General features: G+C 42.2%; 1 protein-coding gene across 1 annotated transcript; it reads left to right on the top strand.

Annotated features, from left to right (window-relative positions):
- Positions 1-3,335: 3,335 nt before the first annotated feature.
- ywhag1 (3-monooxygenase/tryptophan 5-monooxygenase activation protein, gamma polypeptide 1) lies at positions 3,336-17,494 on the top strand. Its single transcript, XM_068729402.1, has 2 exons — positions 3,336-3,573; positions 15,327-17,494. Exons 1-2 carry the CDS (start codon positions 3,487-3,489, stop codon positions 15,981-15,983), a joined length of 744 nt encoding a protein of 247 aa, XP_068585503.1. The 5' UTR covers positions 3,336-3,486; the 3' UTR covers positions 15,984-17,494.
- Positions 17,495-19,254: the final 1,760 nt, after the last annotated feature.

Below are 19,254 nucleotides of genomic sequence, written 5' to 3'. Positions count from 1 at the left end.
TATGTATGATAAAGAAAGCTATGAACCACAAATGAACAAACAAATGATATACTACAAACCACCAATAATGCGAGATAACATGAACATCCACAAATAAACGTGTTATCTTTGGTGAATATACAGCAACTCTCCATCCACAAATACGTAATGTGTTACTTGTGTTCTGTAAACCACCATATAAATAAATGTTAGTAATAACCATTTACATATGACAAAATAAATGCTCTTATTTTCGGTATCTAATATAATTTGGGTGTAAAATCCGTATCTGTCATTGTCCTAAACATGTGCTTTAATTTATTCTTCTCAGATGGCTCAGGCAAATATGGTGAGTCCACCATTTGATTTGAGGATTCTTGGGTATGCACAGCTGGCAACTCAAAACGCATGAGATTTAGAGTTGGGCATGTTTAAACCTTTTACTTTTTAAGCCAGCCCATTTCCTTCCTGGTCATTTACCATTTGTAGCTAATATGCTAATTGCTAATACATGTTGTTCACCAGTCAGCCAATGTAACCAAGAAAAAGAGTAATTTAGTTCATATGTAAATCTAAATTGAAACAAGCCAATTGGCATAATATATATATATATATATATATATATATATATATATATATATATATATATATAATATAAATATCAATCAATTAGCTTTCTTAATAAATATATATATTTATTAAGAAAGCTAATTGACTGCACCCAATTTGGCAATAGCATACTGACACTAGGTAGCTAACGCAGGCCATGTGCCACATGTGATACTTACAGGACAAGCATGAATGCTAAAATATAGTCTAATACAAAGAATAAAGTCATCCAACCAACTCAGTGATGTCAGTTACACAGCAGTATCAATTTAAAGTTTGCTAACATTAGCCACAGGAAGCTAATGTTCGTACCTGACCAAGTAGCTACTATCTGCTAATGCTGCGTGCATAGACATTAGCGTTTTCTTGACAAAAGTCAACCTTTATAATTGGGAAGAATGTGTTATTTCACACGAACTGTAAATGTTCTATAATAAAACATCTTGATAGAGGCAAAGTATTAAAAATATTTGAAAGAGCATGTATTGAAAAGCAGTTAGAGAACCTCGTTGTAATGCCATTAATCATTTTGTTCTGCTAATGCAATAGGTACTTAGGTTTTTAATACCCATAAATCCTTTGTAAATACTGTAAATAGACTTTAAACAAATTCAAATTTTCTTGATTTTAGTTTTGACTAACCATAACTTCGGTTCAAGACATTAAAAAGAATACAAAAAGAAATATATTGCAGTTTTAGATTAAAAACAACAACAATAATGTTAATATCTTTAATCAGCAGGAATTTAAGATACGTTACAATCAGAATTAAGCCGGAGACACAGTATGTTACATCTGTGTTATGGCAAGGCATCATTTAAATGGAGATATTTTGGCATCCACATTAAAGATAGTCAAACGTGAACTGAAGATTCATACACTCTGATTGCAAAAGTAACTTTAGCCCCATTAGTCAAAGTTTACTTAGAGATGAATTTACATCTTAAATTAGTATTTTGAAAAGTAAAACACAATAATTTAAGTTGGACTTTTGACTTATTAATGAAGCTGTGTGTAGGCCTAGCATGAATGTAGTTAAGAAATAAAAAAAAGCTCAAATGGCTTTCAGTAGTCTGGCCGGCTCAAGAGCAAAGTCGAAGCTGATCAATCAATTTCAGAAACATCCAGTGTCTCTGTGGACCTGGAGACAGGATGGCCTGTACAAGAGGGCGTGTTTGATGACTCATGATGAAATGACTCAGCATGTCAGCGTTATGAGCTTGCTTCATACGTAATCACTACGAATTACCACCAATGGCATATCCATGGTAACAAAAAACAACTTATATTGCTTGAGAACAAATGCTAGTAAAGTGATTTTATATCAATAATTCAAATTCAGCATTATTTCTCCATGATTTAAATGAGTGCACCCATTAATTCATTCTAAATCTTTGAAATGTTATTTGGCTCGTTGTTATGCTTCTCCTCTGCCAAGCAACACGATTGTAGTCTTGTCAAACACAAGATATGAACTGCTCTGTGGTCACGGGCATGTCTTTTCTTTATTAGCAGGCTTTGAAAGGTGACTCAGCCAATCAGACCTGAGGACAGCAAATCTGTCTCATTGACTATAATCATTATCATAGAAATAATAAGTAAATAATGATTTAAATATTACCCGTTACTTACATTTTAAACAAAAAGCTACGGGACTTGCACTTGCGCTTCAAGTTTCACATTCTCTATTTAAAAAAAACAAACATTTGCTCATCTCCTTGGAGATATTGTGAGAATATGATCTTGTGCCATAATGTGTAGTTTTATTTCAGTACGCTTACGTGAGGGGCCCTTGGGTAGAAATAAGCCACTGGGCTCCTGTTGACCCCTCCAGTATTCCAATGCTGCGACATTACAAGCCTAATGTCTGCGGATGTAATGACTCGCAAATTTATTTATTTATTTTGCAGGAACAATGCACACCAATCAACAGTGAAACTGTAAGTGAGCCAGAGTTAGCCAGAGAGGCTAGTTTTCATCTGCTGTCCCCGGGCAGATGTTCGAAGGCTGCCTAAAAATTACAAAATTTCAAATAAAATGGAATTAAAATTCATAGATAGACAGTAACGTATAGACAAAACCAATACACATATAAGCAAAAAAAAAAGTGTACAACACTAGAGCAGAGCAGAACAGAACAAATCCACCTACAGTACAAGCACATATATAACACTGAGACACATAACACACATCAAAAATGGAAAATAGCAACAGTGAACAAGACAAATGCACATATAGGCAAAACAAGCAGACAGGACAGACAGTACATCAATGCTTGCACACCTGATTGGCAGCCAGCCATTCCTTAAGGCTGTGTTTAAGGAATATCAACAGCGTTGACATTGTTACCAGCTGAAATGAAGAAGGCCAGATTTTTGACACAAGGCCCCTCTTCAATACAGGATCATTAGCATATCGGTTGGTGCTTCAGTAGTGCATGCTCCTGAAGTCAAACCAGGCCCTTGGAGCGCCCCATAGGGGTGTGGGCCCCAGGAGCTGGCTGCCCAGATATACTCATTTGGCCTGTGAGTGTGATAGAATAATCCACTACAATATATGCTAACGTTTTATTAAAAATAAAAAAATACCTTCCATTTCCTAGGATATGTGAAGTGTGCATTGCTGGACTGTGGGGGCAATAGGCCGTGCTGTCATTCTCTCCGGACTGCCAGGGTCGTTACATCACTCCGGTGAGGACACGCCTTTTTGGGGTGGTGACACAAACCGAGGGAAAGTGCTCGGAGGGGGGAGGGGTGGTGTCCCGTCGGCAGCCGCACAGACAGCAGGCAGCAGCTGCAGCGAGAAGGAGCCCGGCGCCGCAACTCTGCACTACAAACAGTCACATTACGGTTTCTTTAAGCTCCGAAACACACGCGACGAGCGAAAAACTGTAGAAAAATGGTAGACCGCGAGCAACTGGTGCAGAAAGCCAGGCTGGCCGAACAGGCGGAGAGGTATGATGATATGGCAGCAGCCATGAAATCGGTAAGTAGGTTTCCTCTGTTACGACCCGTTCTTTGGGGGCATTTAAAGAAGATATATACATATAATTATCTTCATATATGTGTGTGTGTATGTGTGTGTGTGAGGAATGTGTGACAGCTAGCTAACATAGCATTAAGGCAGCAATACGCAGCCAAAGGGACCGAGCCTCTGTGTCAGAGCGCATATTTGACTTAAGCGAGTAAGAGACGCGAAACTGGTGTATGAAAGTTATGATTAAAGAATACGTTTAGGAGAAAGACGTCTTCGCGGGCAGGATCGCGTGCTGCTGTAGTAAGATTTGGGAAACATAATTATTGAACAGCACTGCGAGGCCCGCGAAGCCTTTGCTCACCATTTGTGACCCGTTACCGCACATCTCAGAGGTTCTAGTGAAAGTCATGACATGACGAGGTTCAAGTGAAATCAGCATTTTGCAGTGTGTGTGTGTGTGTGTGTGTGTGTGTGTGTGTGTGTGTGTGTGTGTGTGTGTGTGTGTGTGTGTGCGTGTGTGGGGTTATCGGCGGTGTGCTGCGGTGGATTGTGGTTTGAAATGCGGACTGTTTGATCTTGGGGCGGTGCCTTTCACCGAGCTGGGCTGTTCGGTTGTAAATTAAAAAAAAAAAAAAAAAAAAAGAACCGGCAGAAATAAAGCACATTGATGACGACGAGACGTGATTCAACCGTCCGTTTGGGTCAAATATTGGCTTGGTAGCGAAGGAGTATCAAAATGAGCCCCGTCGAAAGATGCGCATACTGGCGGAGCAGAGGGCGAGCTAGGTGGTACCACGGTGATGAGAGGAGACATGGTAGCCTGTGTCGGGTTCCGGTTTGGCATGATGCTGAGAAATAACGAGCCGTCGACTGAGTGTGATACAACACTTTTCTTTAGCTCGATGTGTAAGGTGCAACGAGCAGGCATGTGTGTCTCCCCCCTCTCCCCCCTATTGGCACTCATTTTGGCGCATTGGGAAGAGCAATGTTGGCTGAAGGTTGATCGCAATCGATTTGCGCAGAAGCGGGCGCACAAAAAAACGCGAAGCGTCCACCTTTTTACGGACGTGGGTGTCGGTGGACGGGCGGCGTCTCCAGAAACCTCTGTGGATGTCATATTGCAGCAAACTGTCTTTTTTTTTAGGGGGGAGGGGGGGGGGGTCTGCTTAACCGTAGCATGACGGGCTGCCCCGTACCAATCGGTGCCGTGTAGCAGCCGCATCCCCGTGCGTCCTCGGCCTCTCTTACGGCAGGTTCCCTCCACACAGAGGCGTGCTGCAGCATCTGGCAAAGATGCAGCAGTAGGCCCACCCGTAGTGCACCATTTCATATAGGCAGCGTTTTTTTTCTCTCTGTGTCAGTAACTGTCTGGACAATGAGATCATGGAGGAAGGGACACATTGGCAGGGAAAGTCAAAGTATGTTGTGCGTCATGTCTGTGTAGGACTTCATGTTGCGTCTATGGTTACCAATAGGGACTTATTAGTGATAATAAACTACTTCTTGTAGCCATTATGTATTTTTACTAGAGGCTAGTACTTGGTGTCATATTTCCATAAGTTTCCTCCATAATGATCATTATTGCATCAGTTTGCTTTTATTAACAGGGCCAGTCCTGCCAGCAGTAGCTTCAGCATGTGAGCCCAAGCAGTACAGGCCAGTGGTTGTGTTGAGTAGCAAAAGGATTAGTGGAACTTTTTAAAACATTTTTTACCACATCAGCTTCAACTCCCATGGGTCAACAAGTAAGTTGCCGGCGTGGTTAAAGGCCACGCTGCGTGTCACTGTCTATGACCAGGCTGTGGTGTTAATGCCCTCTCTCTCTCTCACTTCCCGAGAGAGAGAGAGAGAGAGAGAGAGAGAGAGAGAGAGAGAGAGAGAGAGAGAGAGAGAGAGAGAGAGAGAGACCACACCCAGCTAGTCTCTCTGCAGCACCCAGGCAGCGGGGTGTGTCTGCTGCCTCGCCCATCCTTCGATGGGGAATCCCTTGCCACTGCAGACATGGCAACCCGCACCCGGACAGCAACGGAGCCAGATAGTCGGGCCTTACAGAACACGAGGCTGCACCTGCCCTCTGGAGGACTGTACACTCAGGAACGAGGCCCGACCCAAATGAACGATGGTGTCGATCAACTGCCGTTAGAGCTTAAATAATAGAAAAGTCAGAATTTTTACATCAGACAATAATGTCCTGGCAGAGAGTCGTTATCAGGCCTCCCGTGTCTTTCCAAACTCATCTGTTAAAAGCTATGTCACAGGTTTTTAGAGCAGCCGTAAATCCTGCTCGTCCTCTTGTCTGTTGGGGACGGATACGAGCGATCAGCGACCAATCAGAAAGGCAGACCTAGTGCTGTTGTTCTGTGGATCCTCCCTAAATCTAAAGAGCACACAAATGGCGAGGTGTGCGTATCTAGCGGGCCCATTAGCCTTGGACCAAGAGTCAGAAAATTAAGTTGAGATCCTGGACTTCTCGACGAAAAAGCCACATGAACAGAAAGCGAGGTTTTGAGTTGTTCAAATTATTCAAAGGGCATGTTAAAAGCCAAAGAAATTGATCAAATAATGAGTTTTGGGCCCCTGTGATTTAATAAAAAGTACTGTACAGTATATTGCAGTAATTTGCTACTGTATTTTATAGTAATACTGTATATATACAAAAAGCCTGCACTTATTAACCAATCTGGCCCGAGCGCCCCCACCGGCGGGGGCAATGCATGCATCCAAAAATAAATCCACTCATAACGTGCACTCATCAGTAACGAATATAATGATGCCGCATACCTGCTCAAACTGCAGCTCCTGCGCTACAAAGTCATCACAGCTGTTTGTACACGTTTTGAAAAATTAATTCAATGCCAACACCCGTTAGCTCCGGAGATCGCTAGCGACCAGACGGTCGCAGCCATTTTTTCACATTCCGCTACGACACAGCCTCGCAGTTTTACTTATAAAACAAAGCCATCATCATAATCCGCATAATCGATCACATCATAAACCAGCTCCTTACTTTGAGATGTTCTGCAGCAAAAAAAAAAAATGAATCCGTTCATGTTTACTATCTATCTGTTAAGCTCATCATCCTCTGTGTGGATTCAAAGCTGGCGCTGCCGTCGTGTGCCTCGTGTGCCTGCTAGCGGAAGGGGCAGGGTTATACGTCTCAGCAAATCAGATTTGAGAAATTTGACACTCGGGTAGTTTTTATTTTATGATTGGCTAACGGATTCTGTCATTCAAAGTCACGTTAGGTTGTTTCAACAGAGCAGGCTGTGACGCGTCTATGGAACGTTCATTGGGTCAAATCGGCCCTTCACACAGGCTGAAAGGCCCTGGAGGATAAAAAAAACTTGAATTCAGACGATAAAATCCCATGGATGACAAACATTAACAGTCTCAGAGAGGATCCAGGCTCTCAAAATGATGCCAAACTGCTGCATATGGATAGATTGAACACTATTAGTGATAAAAGAAGTGAAATATATAATTATATAGTATATAAAATTACAATGAAACAGCTGGAACAAAATTACATTTTGGTTGACCTCGTTTGAGTTCTCCGTACTAGATCAAGATGTACTAGATAAAGCTTCACTTTATCAAAGTAAAAATTTGTTTAGAGACCCTCAACATATAGTTATATGATCTGGGAGAGCTGGAAAGCTTGGACCTATATGATTTCTAATAAAGAAATATCCTGAAATTGCTTTTTTTTCCCATTTGAAAATTAGAATTTTCAATTTGTGCTGTGTGCCATCTTAATCTACTCTTAACCAGTAACATATATACTGATATTTACACATATCAACACATCTCACAAGTGTTAGGGTTATTTTAATACCAAAAGTATTAAAATAGCCCTTACAGTTGCAACGCTACACTCATTATTGTATGGGTATGCTATTTTCGAGCTGAGGGCCTAAAAATCGGTCTAGGGTCCAGAACATGCAATTGACCACTGATGAGGAATTTATATTTTTGGGGTAATTTTCAAAAGTTACCGTGAATAGTACAATGTCAGAATTATAGTATGATGTAATAGTTTCATTAGCTATGCACAGTAGCCGCATGTGCATGGTGCCTCACTCCTTTGATTTAGTAGAGATTCATTCATGGCTGACTCACAGCAATACATCTAAATCAATACACCAGCTTTGATGTAATAAATGCATTTAGTAGACAATATAGCAGTGCAGCTTATTCACTATAAACTCTACGTATTTTATTTGAAGCATTTGAGATTTTTTAATGAGCCATTGCTTTCCTCTCATTTTCATACAAATCAGAAACATGTAGTTTTTGTTATACTGATAAAATAAGATTTATTGAAATGTAGTTTTTTCAAGCAATTTTCTCCAGCCAAATTGTAATCTGCTAAATACATATTTTAATAATGATAGTTTCCGTTGTGTGTCACCGTCATATTTAGAATTTTTGTGACTTTTAGTTTTTTTATTTAGTTTACCTTGCAACTAGCAGTGCTTCTTCATTCGAGGAATGAAAAAACGCAACATCATGTCGATTACCTCTCAACATGGCGACGCCTTAACTGGCGGCTCGCAGCTAACGTTGATAAAACGTTAGCTGTAAACAGCGCCAACAGTGCCGACAGTGTTAAACTGAGGGGGAACTGGAGGTCGGGCGTTATCAGCTGTAACCGCTAAATGAGAGCAGTGCAGAGCGACGGCCGTTAGCTAGCCGTTAGTAGACATTACTCTAATATATCTTTACATAGCTAACGGTTGCTTGCTACTATTTTAGTGCTCTGAATATCAAATTCATCACCAAAAAATCTTTAAATATCAAGTTAGAGTATTCTGTCAAGCTTATCAAAGCAGAAAAATCGAACGCTGCCAGTTTGCAAGTCACATGACGCTCAAACTCCTTTCCATACAAACCCGGGAAAAAATGCTTTATTAAACATTTGACCCGATTCATTTGAGACCGCTTTCACAAGATAATCCCTGAGAGTCGTTCAGAGTTTGCAACTGTAGCTCAATACAAATGACAGACTTCGATTACGTCAACTAACTACACAACAGGGGTTAAGTTTGAAGTTAATTTTCTCTCCACGTCTCATTTTATTAACATTCCACTCCATTAAACTAGCCAGGTCATACATAAATATTCAAAGTAACTTTATACGTATAGACACGCACACATTCATTCACGCATCTCATTTGGAGAGCGTCTCAGGAAGTGCCAGGCACAGAGAGCCAAGGCTTCTGTCCGTCTTAATGAACTGGATGCATTATTCTCTCATGGAAGTCCGTGCAATGCGTTAACAGATACATTGTGCTGCAGCTGCTGGATGTACAGTGAATGCATGTTTAATATGTACCGACTGAGTAGTATTTACTGCATTGGATAAAAAACACGTGGATGTAAATCTCAGGGATGAAACAAAATAGCAGAATATCCGACTGCCTCCAATATGATCATTTTAAAGATAAATAATAATTTGAGACTTTTGTTAAAGTGTTGGGTTTTCCATACATTTATCACAGATACAGGGTTGGCCACACGCTCTGTATCTGTACCAGTAGGGAGTGACCCAACACAAATGGCTGCATAATATACCTGCTCAGTTGCAGGTGGGCCTGAGTGGGAGTGCAAAAAAATCTAATATATGAAAATACGACTGTTGTTGGACTCCACATATTGTACAAAGCAGTAACTGTGTGCTCCCAAATTATGAAACCAAATGGCATTTCGGTTTCTTGTGGAGGCCGTTACACTTGACTGAGCGCCATCACTGCCACTTTTGAAGTCTGACACTTCAGCATCTGATTCATCTGTTGCTATGGGAAACAACATAAGCTGAAAGAGAAACGGGGGCTTGTTCCAGAATTTTTTTTACAATTTTTTTATTATCCACTTTTAATTCTCACTGCTTAAATCAAACTCCACGGGCTACCAGTGTCTTACATTTTCAGTAGAAAACAGTGCTGCGTGATGTGGGAGTGATCTGAATCTCCATAGGAGTGGGTGTGAGTGGGATGGTGCATCTTGTGGGAGATATCCTCTACACCAAATCAGGTTTATTGTCTTAAAATGCGCCACTGTTGTGAGTGGAAGACTGTTATTTAAATAGACACCTATGATTAGCTTAATTTTAGATACAGATTGCTACAATCAGTGTGCTAGAAGACATCCTTCTCTCAGTCACCTTTTCCCTGTCAACCAGTTCATCCTTTTGTCCAGAGGGCTGTAGGAAGTATCAAATGTCTACTTCCCCGTAAACCTCAGTCCAATTATGAATGCAGCCAATGTCATCTCAGGACACTTCAAGATGTCCCGAAGTGAGTCTTGAATCAGCGCTGAGTCACAAAGGCGCTACGAGAGAGCCCAACCTCACCCACCTACACGCTCTACAATCAGGTCCGCTTCACAACATCTTACTTGCATTTGCAGCAGAATGTGCGGAATTGAACCGAGCGATATTCCCCACAGCAGTACGTTATTGCCTCGCAGCATCATTCAGTTGCCGTGATGTCTACTTTTTTCCTTTTGCTTAGTCACTGTCAACGAGTACAGGGAGGGATGTAATTACTGGCGGCATCGGAAGGCACGTCGACCCTCACTTGCAGTTGTGATACAGTTCATACGAGAAGAAGGAAAGCAAAAGAAAAGGAATAAGTGGAGAGTATGCATCCCCAGTGTGGAATGTGAAAACATCTGCCTTTCAGAATGTTCACATGTCTTTTGGGTGTTGTATTGCAGATCAGAGGAAACACAACAGCAGTTTCAGCTATTATCTAGTATCCACTGATCGTCTCATATGGAGACGAGCACTTTGCAATGTCCCATTCCATGAAGGACTTAGTTCTACCATCCTGAGAGTGGGTTTAAAGAGAACCAGATCAGTTTTAAATGTCTCCCCCTTTTAAATTTTGGCTAGGTTCTTGCGTTTATGGTGTTTCGTCTCCTTAGGTCATGGAGTGAAATGTCACTCGACACCACATTTCATGTTCGTAGTACAATGCTTGGAAGTTGTTGCCTTATTGCTTTGGGTTATTTGTTTGGGATTTTGTGCCCCCTGAACGAGTTTACAGGATTATTACAGACCCAGAAAGTGCGAAAAGAGTGATTTTGACAGGATGGGAATAGCTAGGAGATGGACCAACCCGATAAACAAACCAGTGTGAAACGTCATCCTCTGCCCCTGAGCCAGTCTATGACCAATTATTAGTAATGCAATTACACAATAATCTCGGTGCGGTCATCGTTCGTAACACCACCAGCCAATGAGTTTGCAGGGCCTCTGAGCTGTGATCTGGAAGTTATTTATTGATGTGACTTAGTGGTAATTATGTAACAGGTAAACATTAATAACGTTTGTGCTGTCACAGAAGTGAAATGGGTGGTGCTATCTTAACCCTCATCTGACCTAAGGCAGAGCCTTGGACAACAGCAAAGCAGGAAAAAATGTGGGCTGAACAGCCTGTTTTCTGTTGTATATTGCCTGTTCTGTCTGTTTTAATGACAGCAGAGTACTACCAGAGAGGCTTGCATTAACTAATGTTTGACCACTCTCATAATCTAATTAGGTCTGCACATCTTCCTCATTCCTTTTGAGCGATCAACCCTTTATTCTTATTATCGGATACGCACAAAAGCTACGGTCATATGTGGTAGCGTAGCAACGACGCGCTACTTGAAGCTCCCTCTCCAGCACCATGACTAAAGACACACGCACACACGGCCTTGCATCCCCCTTTTTTTTTCAGCACCGAGGCTCCAGCCCTATTCACACCGCCAGTGACGTCAGGTAGTCCCCAGTGCCTTTGTGCTTGGCCGCCTGAGAGAGGGTCGGTGGAGGGGGGTTGTCACATCAGGTTAGGGGAGCGAGGGCAAATACAGCAAGGAAAAGACAGAAGGAAAGCGTGGAATGGGGAGAAAAACGGGGAGCTGTGGGACTGTGGCAAGCCTTCATTATGGGAATTGTAATCCATTAAATGGAAATGAAAGGCGGTGGGCGTTGAGGTCTAACCCAGCCTCTACTTAGGCCCGGCTATCCCCTTACTCTCGCAGCTCTTACAGTATCTCCTGTGGATATTAATGGTCATGCAGAGATCTGTCAAAGAAAGTTATTGATTGTCCTACCTGGCCCTTTGTTTGTATTAACACTCAGCTGTTTGGAAGTTTGACTGCCTCGTGCAAGGATGAGTCACGAGAGAGCCGACGCGATTGATGAGCTTTATGGGTAGACAGAGCTCCATTGTCATCAGCCGCACCGCAGCTTCCGTCAGGGCTTTCTGCTCGCCCCGCAGCCTTCTGAAACAAAGGCATCCATGTTTTTACAGATGTGTTGTTTAGGCCTGTTTTTTCTGGCCTCTCCGTTGCTCCGGCGCTGACCTACTCTGCTGGAGGTCAGATACTTGTTTGCACTAATTGTAATTTAATGGGCTAAGGCATAGAGAAGAGGCTGTGCTTCAGCAATGAGTAATGGGGGGGATCATTACGCAATGGATGCCATTGTTTGCATGTCTTCTACCCTTTCAGTACAGAGGTCATTTTGTTTATGACATTGTACATTTTTACAATGTCTGATGAGAAGCACTCCTTAGTGAGGAACTAAAGTCAACGGTACTGCAAGTGGCCCTCTAGAGGCTATACTGTTCATTACAATGCAAAGTAAGGAACATGAAGCATGTTTGGTTGTTGGAACAACACTATAGAACAATTTATGGAATATCCTAATTCAAAGGGGTGTTTCCTGTGGGGAACATGCAACTCTACTTAAAGTCCCCTGGTAATCTGTCCACTAGTGTCCTTTTGGACCAAGCTGACAATTTGGACTTAGGGTGGCACCAGAGGCAATGCCTGAAGTAGGTAGAAATGCTGTGGGACGTTGGGTTTCTTTAGTAAATGTCATGGTAATCTGCCTTTAAGATTTTGAGACAAGCACGTGTACTAGAATTGGCTTTAAAATAAATCCCATATTGAAGAGGGTTCTAGAGTCTAAAGCCATGCTAGCAGCTCCGTGACGTACTTTGGCACGATGCTTTGAGGTAGATGTTCATTTATTCCAACATGCTCGCGTTTTGATGTTCAGCAGGTAATATTTACTAGGTTCACAATCTTAGTTCAGCATGCCAACGCTTGCTAATTAGCACCTTACACAAAGTACAGCTAAGACTGATGGAATGTAGTGTTGCAGGTATTTAAACTGAGTATTGAACAAATTGAAATCTTGACCAGATGGACCTAGATTAAAAGTCAAGGGATCACCAAAGCCAGTAGAATTTCACCTCTTCGGACCTCAAATATCTGTAGTTGATTTCACTGCAATCCATTCAATAGTTATCAAGATATTTCACTCAAAACCAAACCTTGTGGATGTGCCAGAGGAAAGGATAAGAGATCACCAAAGTCAGTTGTGGGACCCATGATTATCTTTACCAAAGTTAACTTCAATATACCAAATAGTTATTAAGATGTGTTGGTGGCACTAAAGGAATTTACCCTTGAATATGTGCGCCAAATCTTAGGGCAATCCATCCAGTAGACGACAAGATATTTTACAAAATGTCAACCTCATGGTGGCAATAGAGGAAAAAGTCAGGGCAATCCCCAAGCCCAAAGGATTCATCCTCTGGGGATCCTGGATGTCTGTACAGAACTGTTTTTTGTATTTTAAGCTACGGAGTGGACATTTTGACCCGACGGAGGTGAGGAAAGCTCATGGACTGTTCAAAAGGGAATTGGCTCATCCTCTGGGCAGCATGAATGTGCTCGAAACATTTGGCGGACAGACCAGGCGACTGCCTTCATCATCCTCAGGCCCTGCATGCCACTTGCAAGGTCGAAACATGATTGAGGTGAAAAGGTTGCTTGTGGTTTTTGGAGTTCTCTCACGTTTCATACGCAGGCTGTGAGCGTCGCTGTGGCCGACTTCCAGTGTAAGAGTTGGCTGAAAAGTGTGAGATATGAAATGGCTTGTTTGCACTTATACCCACCCACAGAGTGCTGCAGCGGTCTCCATACCATCAGCCCTGTCAGCATCCTTGCCATTAGCAGCTTGTGGCCAGCGTCTCCAGCAGAGATAGAAATGGCTCTCACAAACAAAGCAGATTTTGCAGTCGCCATGGAAACAGGAGATTGCATCACTGATTGGTCTTTGGTCTCCGCTCCCTCCCTTTTACGTTAATCTCATTAAAGACGGTCAGTTCTGTTGAATAGAACTGTGGCTTTGATTGCAAGTAGTCATACGCTTTGTCTCAATAGGCTGTAGTAGCAACCGGAACAGGGATTAGCAGCTGCTGTGTGTTATTGGAGTCTAACCAAAGCAGAGTGACACAGCTGTTAGTTTATCGTGACTAGGATGCACCTCAGAAGGTCACAGGTTTAAGCTGTCCTGTCCTTGAGCGTGACCTACCCCGAGGCTCTGCCATGTGTCGCACATGCTGCACAAACGCCATCATGCAGCATAACCTCTGGGGAGTAATTGTCTTACAGTGTGATTAAAGAGTTCCTAGCGACATGTTCGTGTCTTTCATACACTGCAGCAGCAGAGTGCTACCCCACCTGGGTGTTTTGGAGAAGAAACCCAAAATGTAACAGAATTAGACAAATTTTATTATTCTCAGCCACGCTAGCCAGGCCTCTATGGATGGTAATATCAGTCTGTTGAACAGTCCACTTTGGTCCAAACAGAAATATCAATTGGACGGATTGCTATGAAGTTGTATACATGACATTCATGTTCCCCAGAGGGTGAATCCTAATAACTTGGGTTTTTCCATGACTTTTCATCTGGTGCCACCAGCAGGTCAACATGTTCACTTATTCTTGCCACCAAATGTTGTATCAGTAGTCATTCATGGTTCCCAGATGATGTATCCTAATGACTTTTATGATTCTCTCACTTTTGCTCCATCGCAACCATGAGGATGACATTTGTGGTTTTGAGTAAAATATCTGTACAATTGGTTGGATTGCCTTGACATTTAGTACAGACATTCAAGTCCCCCTCAGGATGAATTGTAATATTTCATGTAGCGCCATTGTCAGGTCGAATCTTTAACTTTGTCCCAAGTTAGCATTGTCATTTTTAATATGTTAGCATGCTGATGTTAAAATTCTCAAAGCACAATTATTAAGAAGCACTCGTTTACCCTAAAACAGAAGCATTTCTTTTGCTATTAAGGTACAGTGCTTAAATTAATAAACATTTTCCTATCTAAATACATAAAGAAAATCGGTAAAATCCCTTCAGTTGCACATGTAGTTTTATGGTGACCGATACAGCGTTCAGTATGGCCATTGTGAAGAGCTGTTCCACATGATCGGCCGGGGCCCCCTGCTCTGCTGTGCTCATGGAACTGAAAAAGAAAGTAACAACAGGCTTTACACTCAGAAAAGGTCTGTAAAGATGCCTCTGCTGCACAGTCCCAGTTGGGTATAAAGGATTAAATCCTCCAGCCAGACACAGGCCTGTCCAAACAAAACAAAACCAGCTTTCAGAGCTGCGGACAGCCAATCAGGAGTCCCCTCAGAGGATGGAGGCATGGTTTACCCTGCAGAGACAGTTGCCTTGGGAGTTGTACAGTTTGTCTAGAGGCATTTGTGACAGTGTTCAGAATCGTAGCTTTGTATGTCTTCGCTTATGCTGTCCAATGTGCACAGAGGATTAGTCATACGTTGTAGCATGTTACAGTTTATAACTGTCCCATTGTCAACGGTTGCATAACTCTTCACATAGATAAGATAACAGATTACAAAAAGACATGCCAACGCCTGCATTTTTTTTTCTTTCTCTCTAGGTGACAGAGCTGAACGAAGCACTATCCAATGAGGAGAGGAACCTGCTCTCCGTGGCTTACAAGAACGTGGTTGGGGCGAGGCGTTCGTCCTGGCGCGTCATCTCCAGCATTGAGCAGAAGACATCCGCCGACGGTAACGAGAAGAAGATCGAGATGGTGCGCGCCTACCGGGAAAAGATCGAGAAGGAGCTGGAGGCCGTCTGCCAGGACGTGCTCAACCTCCTCGACAACTTCCTGATCAAGAACTGCAACGAGACTCAGCACGAGAGCAAAGTGTTCTACCTGAAGATGAAGGGTGACTACTACCGCTACCTGGCCGAGGTGGCTACGGGGGAGAAGAGAGCCGTGGTGGTGGAGTCCTCCGAGAAGTCGTACAGCGAGGCCCACGAGATCAGCAAGGAGCACATGCAGCCCACCCATCCCATCCGCCTGGGCCTGGCTCTCAACTACTCCGTCTTCTACTACGAGATCCAGAACGCCCCGGAGCAGGCGTGCCACCTGGCAAAGACCGCCTTCGACGACGCCATCGCCGAGCTGGACACCCTGAATGAGGACTCCTACAAAGACTCCACTCTGATCATGCAGCTGCTACGAGACAACTTGACGCTGTGGACGAGCGACCAGCAGGATGACGAGGGAGGAGAGGCCAACAATTAAGAGTCCAAAACCTCATTCTGCCAAAAAAACAACAACATGCGCGCTCACAAATGACAAAATAATAATATTAGTTAAAAAGTTCTTAGAAATTAAAAAACAAAAAAGGAGGGAGAGTGGTGGGGAGGCGGTGGAACAACGGCGGCCAATTCAGCCGATGGTACTAACGTGGCTGCTGTTCTTTATTTTTCAACAAATTAAAAGTGAAAAAAAAAAAAAAAAAGTTGACAGAGGGAAGACAATTTTAGTTTGAGAGATAACCTAGGATTTAAAAAAATAATAATAAAAAGAATGAAACCCCCTCCTTGGTAGCCTCTGCAGCGTTTGCCAAAATCCCGCTTTAGAGGCAAGAGGTACGTCACTCATCACAGTGTGACGATTGGGTAAACACGCCTTCACACTGGCAGAGACTGGTCTTATCGCGCAAATGAAGCTGAGCTGTCTTATTGTATTTGGTGAGGGGAGGAGCATTCGGAAAGTTGAGTTTCGATGCTTGAGCAACCACAAAATCGGAGTAACCTTGAATGTCACGGCCTTGCTTAGCGAGAGAGAAAGACGTGAGCGAGAGAGCGGGTTGCAGGGATGGAGAAGGGCTTTTATAGGGGCGTCATTGGGACATCTTTAGTTGCAACACACTATGATCGTCGGGTGACAAGCACGTTGTCTCGGTTATTGAGGATGACATTAAAAAAAAATAACTGAATTGTTTTTGTTTTGCTTTGTGTCAGGTATGTGTCCAGCTCAGTCACACAGTCATACTGTAACTAAAAAAAAGAATACAAATTCATAAAGTAAACTTAGTGCAGCTTGTCCCTCTCATGTGCTGATGTGCTTTGTTTAATAAATTAACAGTTTTTGGACACCTAATTCTTATTGTCAGTATTGTCGTTACTATAACTACTATTGGCTCCTTGTAGGAACAAAAAAAAAACACGATTTCATTCGTGGAAATCCGGATTGCAAAATTAAATTAATGGAAATTCTTTAAAAAATAAGGAAAAAAAAGTGGTGATTGAACACACCATCACGAGTCGACCCTTATTCTCCAGTTATACGATCTCCATAACAACCCGTAGGATCTCTGAACCGGGCCCTGGAACCACACACTTGATTGGTGAACAGAGCACATGCAACGCTAAGTGGAAGCTCTAAAAGCAGATCTGAGGTTTGTGGACTTTGTCTTCAGTTTCTTCTTGGTCAAGAGATGCACTTGCCCATTATACTGTTTCTTCAGTGTAAGATGATAACTGCTCCAATATTCTCCATAATACAATATTGTGCATGCTGGTGATGTATTTATACAGTAGCTTCAATTTATTAACTTATACTGTAGATGTTATGTATTCATATGAACATGGAATTACTAGACCTTAATCGGATTCTTTTCTATTTATTTCTTTTTATTGCGATTGTTAGCTAGACCTTACTTTAATCTGTGTTTTCTTTACTCCATTTGCTGAAGTACGCTATACCAAAACAGTGATTGTTGACAATAAATTGATCTGTTACGGACATCGCTATGATCCCATGCAATTCTTGATAAGGGTAACAAAAAGTGAAGGACATCATACCGGCTTATGTTCGACAGTGGTAGGGAGTGTGTTCACAACGGAACCCAGAGCTTTAGTCCAATAACGGTAGCAATGGTCAGTTAAATACTGTAGATACAATCAAGTAGTAAAACACTGCTACATTTTCCTGCACAACAAAGTGAAATACTGTCTCCTGGGACCAGGGCGGTAAGGTTTTCAGTAGCAAAGTACTCCTCTTTAAAGTGCTGTCATTCAACTGGATTTCAACAAAACACGTCCACTCGTAAGTACTCCAATCGTTTGCTGTAGTAAAGGCAGCAATAGCACAATATAAAAAAAAAAATACTCTGTTATAAGTCCAGCATTTAAAATTCTAGTTGAGTAGATCCACTGAAGTGTCATCGGCTAAATGTGCAGCTTCATTATGCAGAACGGCCCCTCTCAAAAGCAAAATATGACACTTTATCATGTGTGCAAAAGATATTAAGTTGTGCTCTCATCATTATCAAGTAAAACAAAATTGTGACTTCGGGGCGTTTGTTAATATATGAAATGAGTGGATTTTCTGAACCGTCGGGTAGTTCATAGGTTCATGGTCTCTTACAGGTATTGTTACTTATTTTCTCCTGATTAGACGGACTGGGCTTGTGTGACATCTCCGTCTCTTTCTCTCTCCCGTTAAGTTTTTTTGCGGGACATGCAGTGTGCCAACATATTCTAAATTCTTGCATATCTTTGCGGTTTGCATGACTCAACCTGACCAGGCCTGATCAGCCAGGTAGACGATGAATGCCTGTCTGAGAGCAAGGCCTTTAATAATGAATCACATTTTACGAGCTGATCAAACGTTCTGCATGTCAAATCCAAAGTAACGACTAATCACAGCTGTGGAATATATGCAGTGTATAAAAGTAACATTAAGAGAGAATAAAGCTGAAGTAAAGTAGCCGTACCTCTGAAGTGTACATATATACAGTAGGCTATTTGGTTTCCATCACTGTTGTTGGGCGACTTTGTTCCAAATGCACCACTTAGCTAATGCTGTCCTAAAAGTAACAGCAGACACACGTAGGACTGTCCTTCCAACACTGTAGGGAAGCATTTGTAGTTCATTACCCCCTCGAGGACGAGGGCATTCAAGAGTCACTCGGCTCTGGCTAATGATTCTGAAAACAGCTGGAAGTTCAAGAGTTCCTCAAAAGAAACATTTAACCTGCAAGTAGAAACCTGAGAGAGCTATTGCTTAGAGTGAGAAATGATATGACTAGATGTGGCTGAAGTGTTATACTTAGAAAAATACTGCCCAAAACTGTCTCCTATCAGATGTACGGGATATTGTTGGTTCATCAATATCCCGGAAATATTGAATACAGCTGATTTGGTTTCTGTCTGTTCTTCTCTTGCACTCCAAATCCTGATTTATTCTACACAGAGAAAATAGATATATTTCAAACACAATTGCTGTTTCGTGGGGAACGTAACAGAAGTAGGGTTGTGGTCACATTTGTCTCCCAAATATATTATTTCAAATGGACTGCCCTCATTTGTAATGAAGGTAAGAGTCTGCAAACATGCTGGCTGCCTTTTGCTGCTGTAGACTAATTAGCAAAGGTGGAAAGAATACTAGATGATAATATGATGCTACTGTAAAATTAAAAATGCCCCTCATGTCCAAACTAACAATTATTTCCATTGACAGTACTTTGCAGCCCGTTCATACAACCATACTCTCCACAAAAACT

The sequence above is a fragment of the Cebidichthys violaceus genome, unplaced genomic scaffold (assembly GCF_023349555.1).
Source record: "Cebidichthys violaceus isolate CVI_PGR_0920_01 unplaced genomic scaffold, fCebVio1.0.p SCAF_46, whole genome shotgun sequence".
In the NCBI taxonomy this organism is placed as follows: Eukaryota; Metazoa; Chordata; class Actinopteri; order Perciformes; family Stichaeidae; genus Cebidichthys; species Cebidichthys violaceus.
The sequence above is the reverse complement of the archived record's forward strand: the minus strand, read 5'-3'. Positions and strand labels throughout refer to the sequence as shown.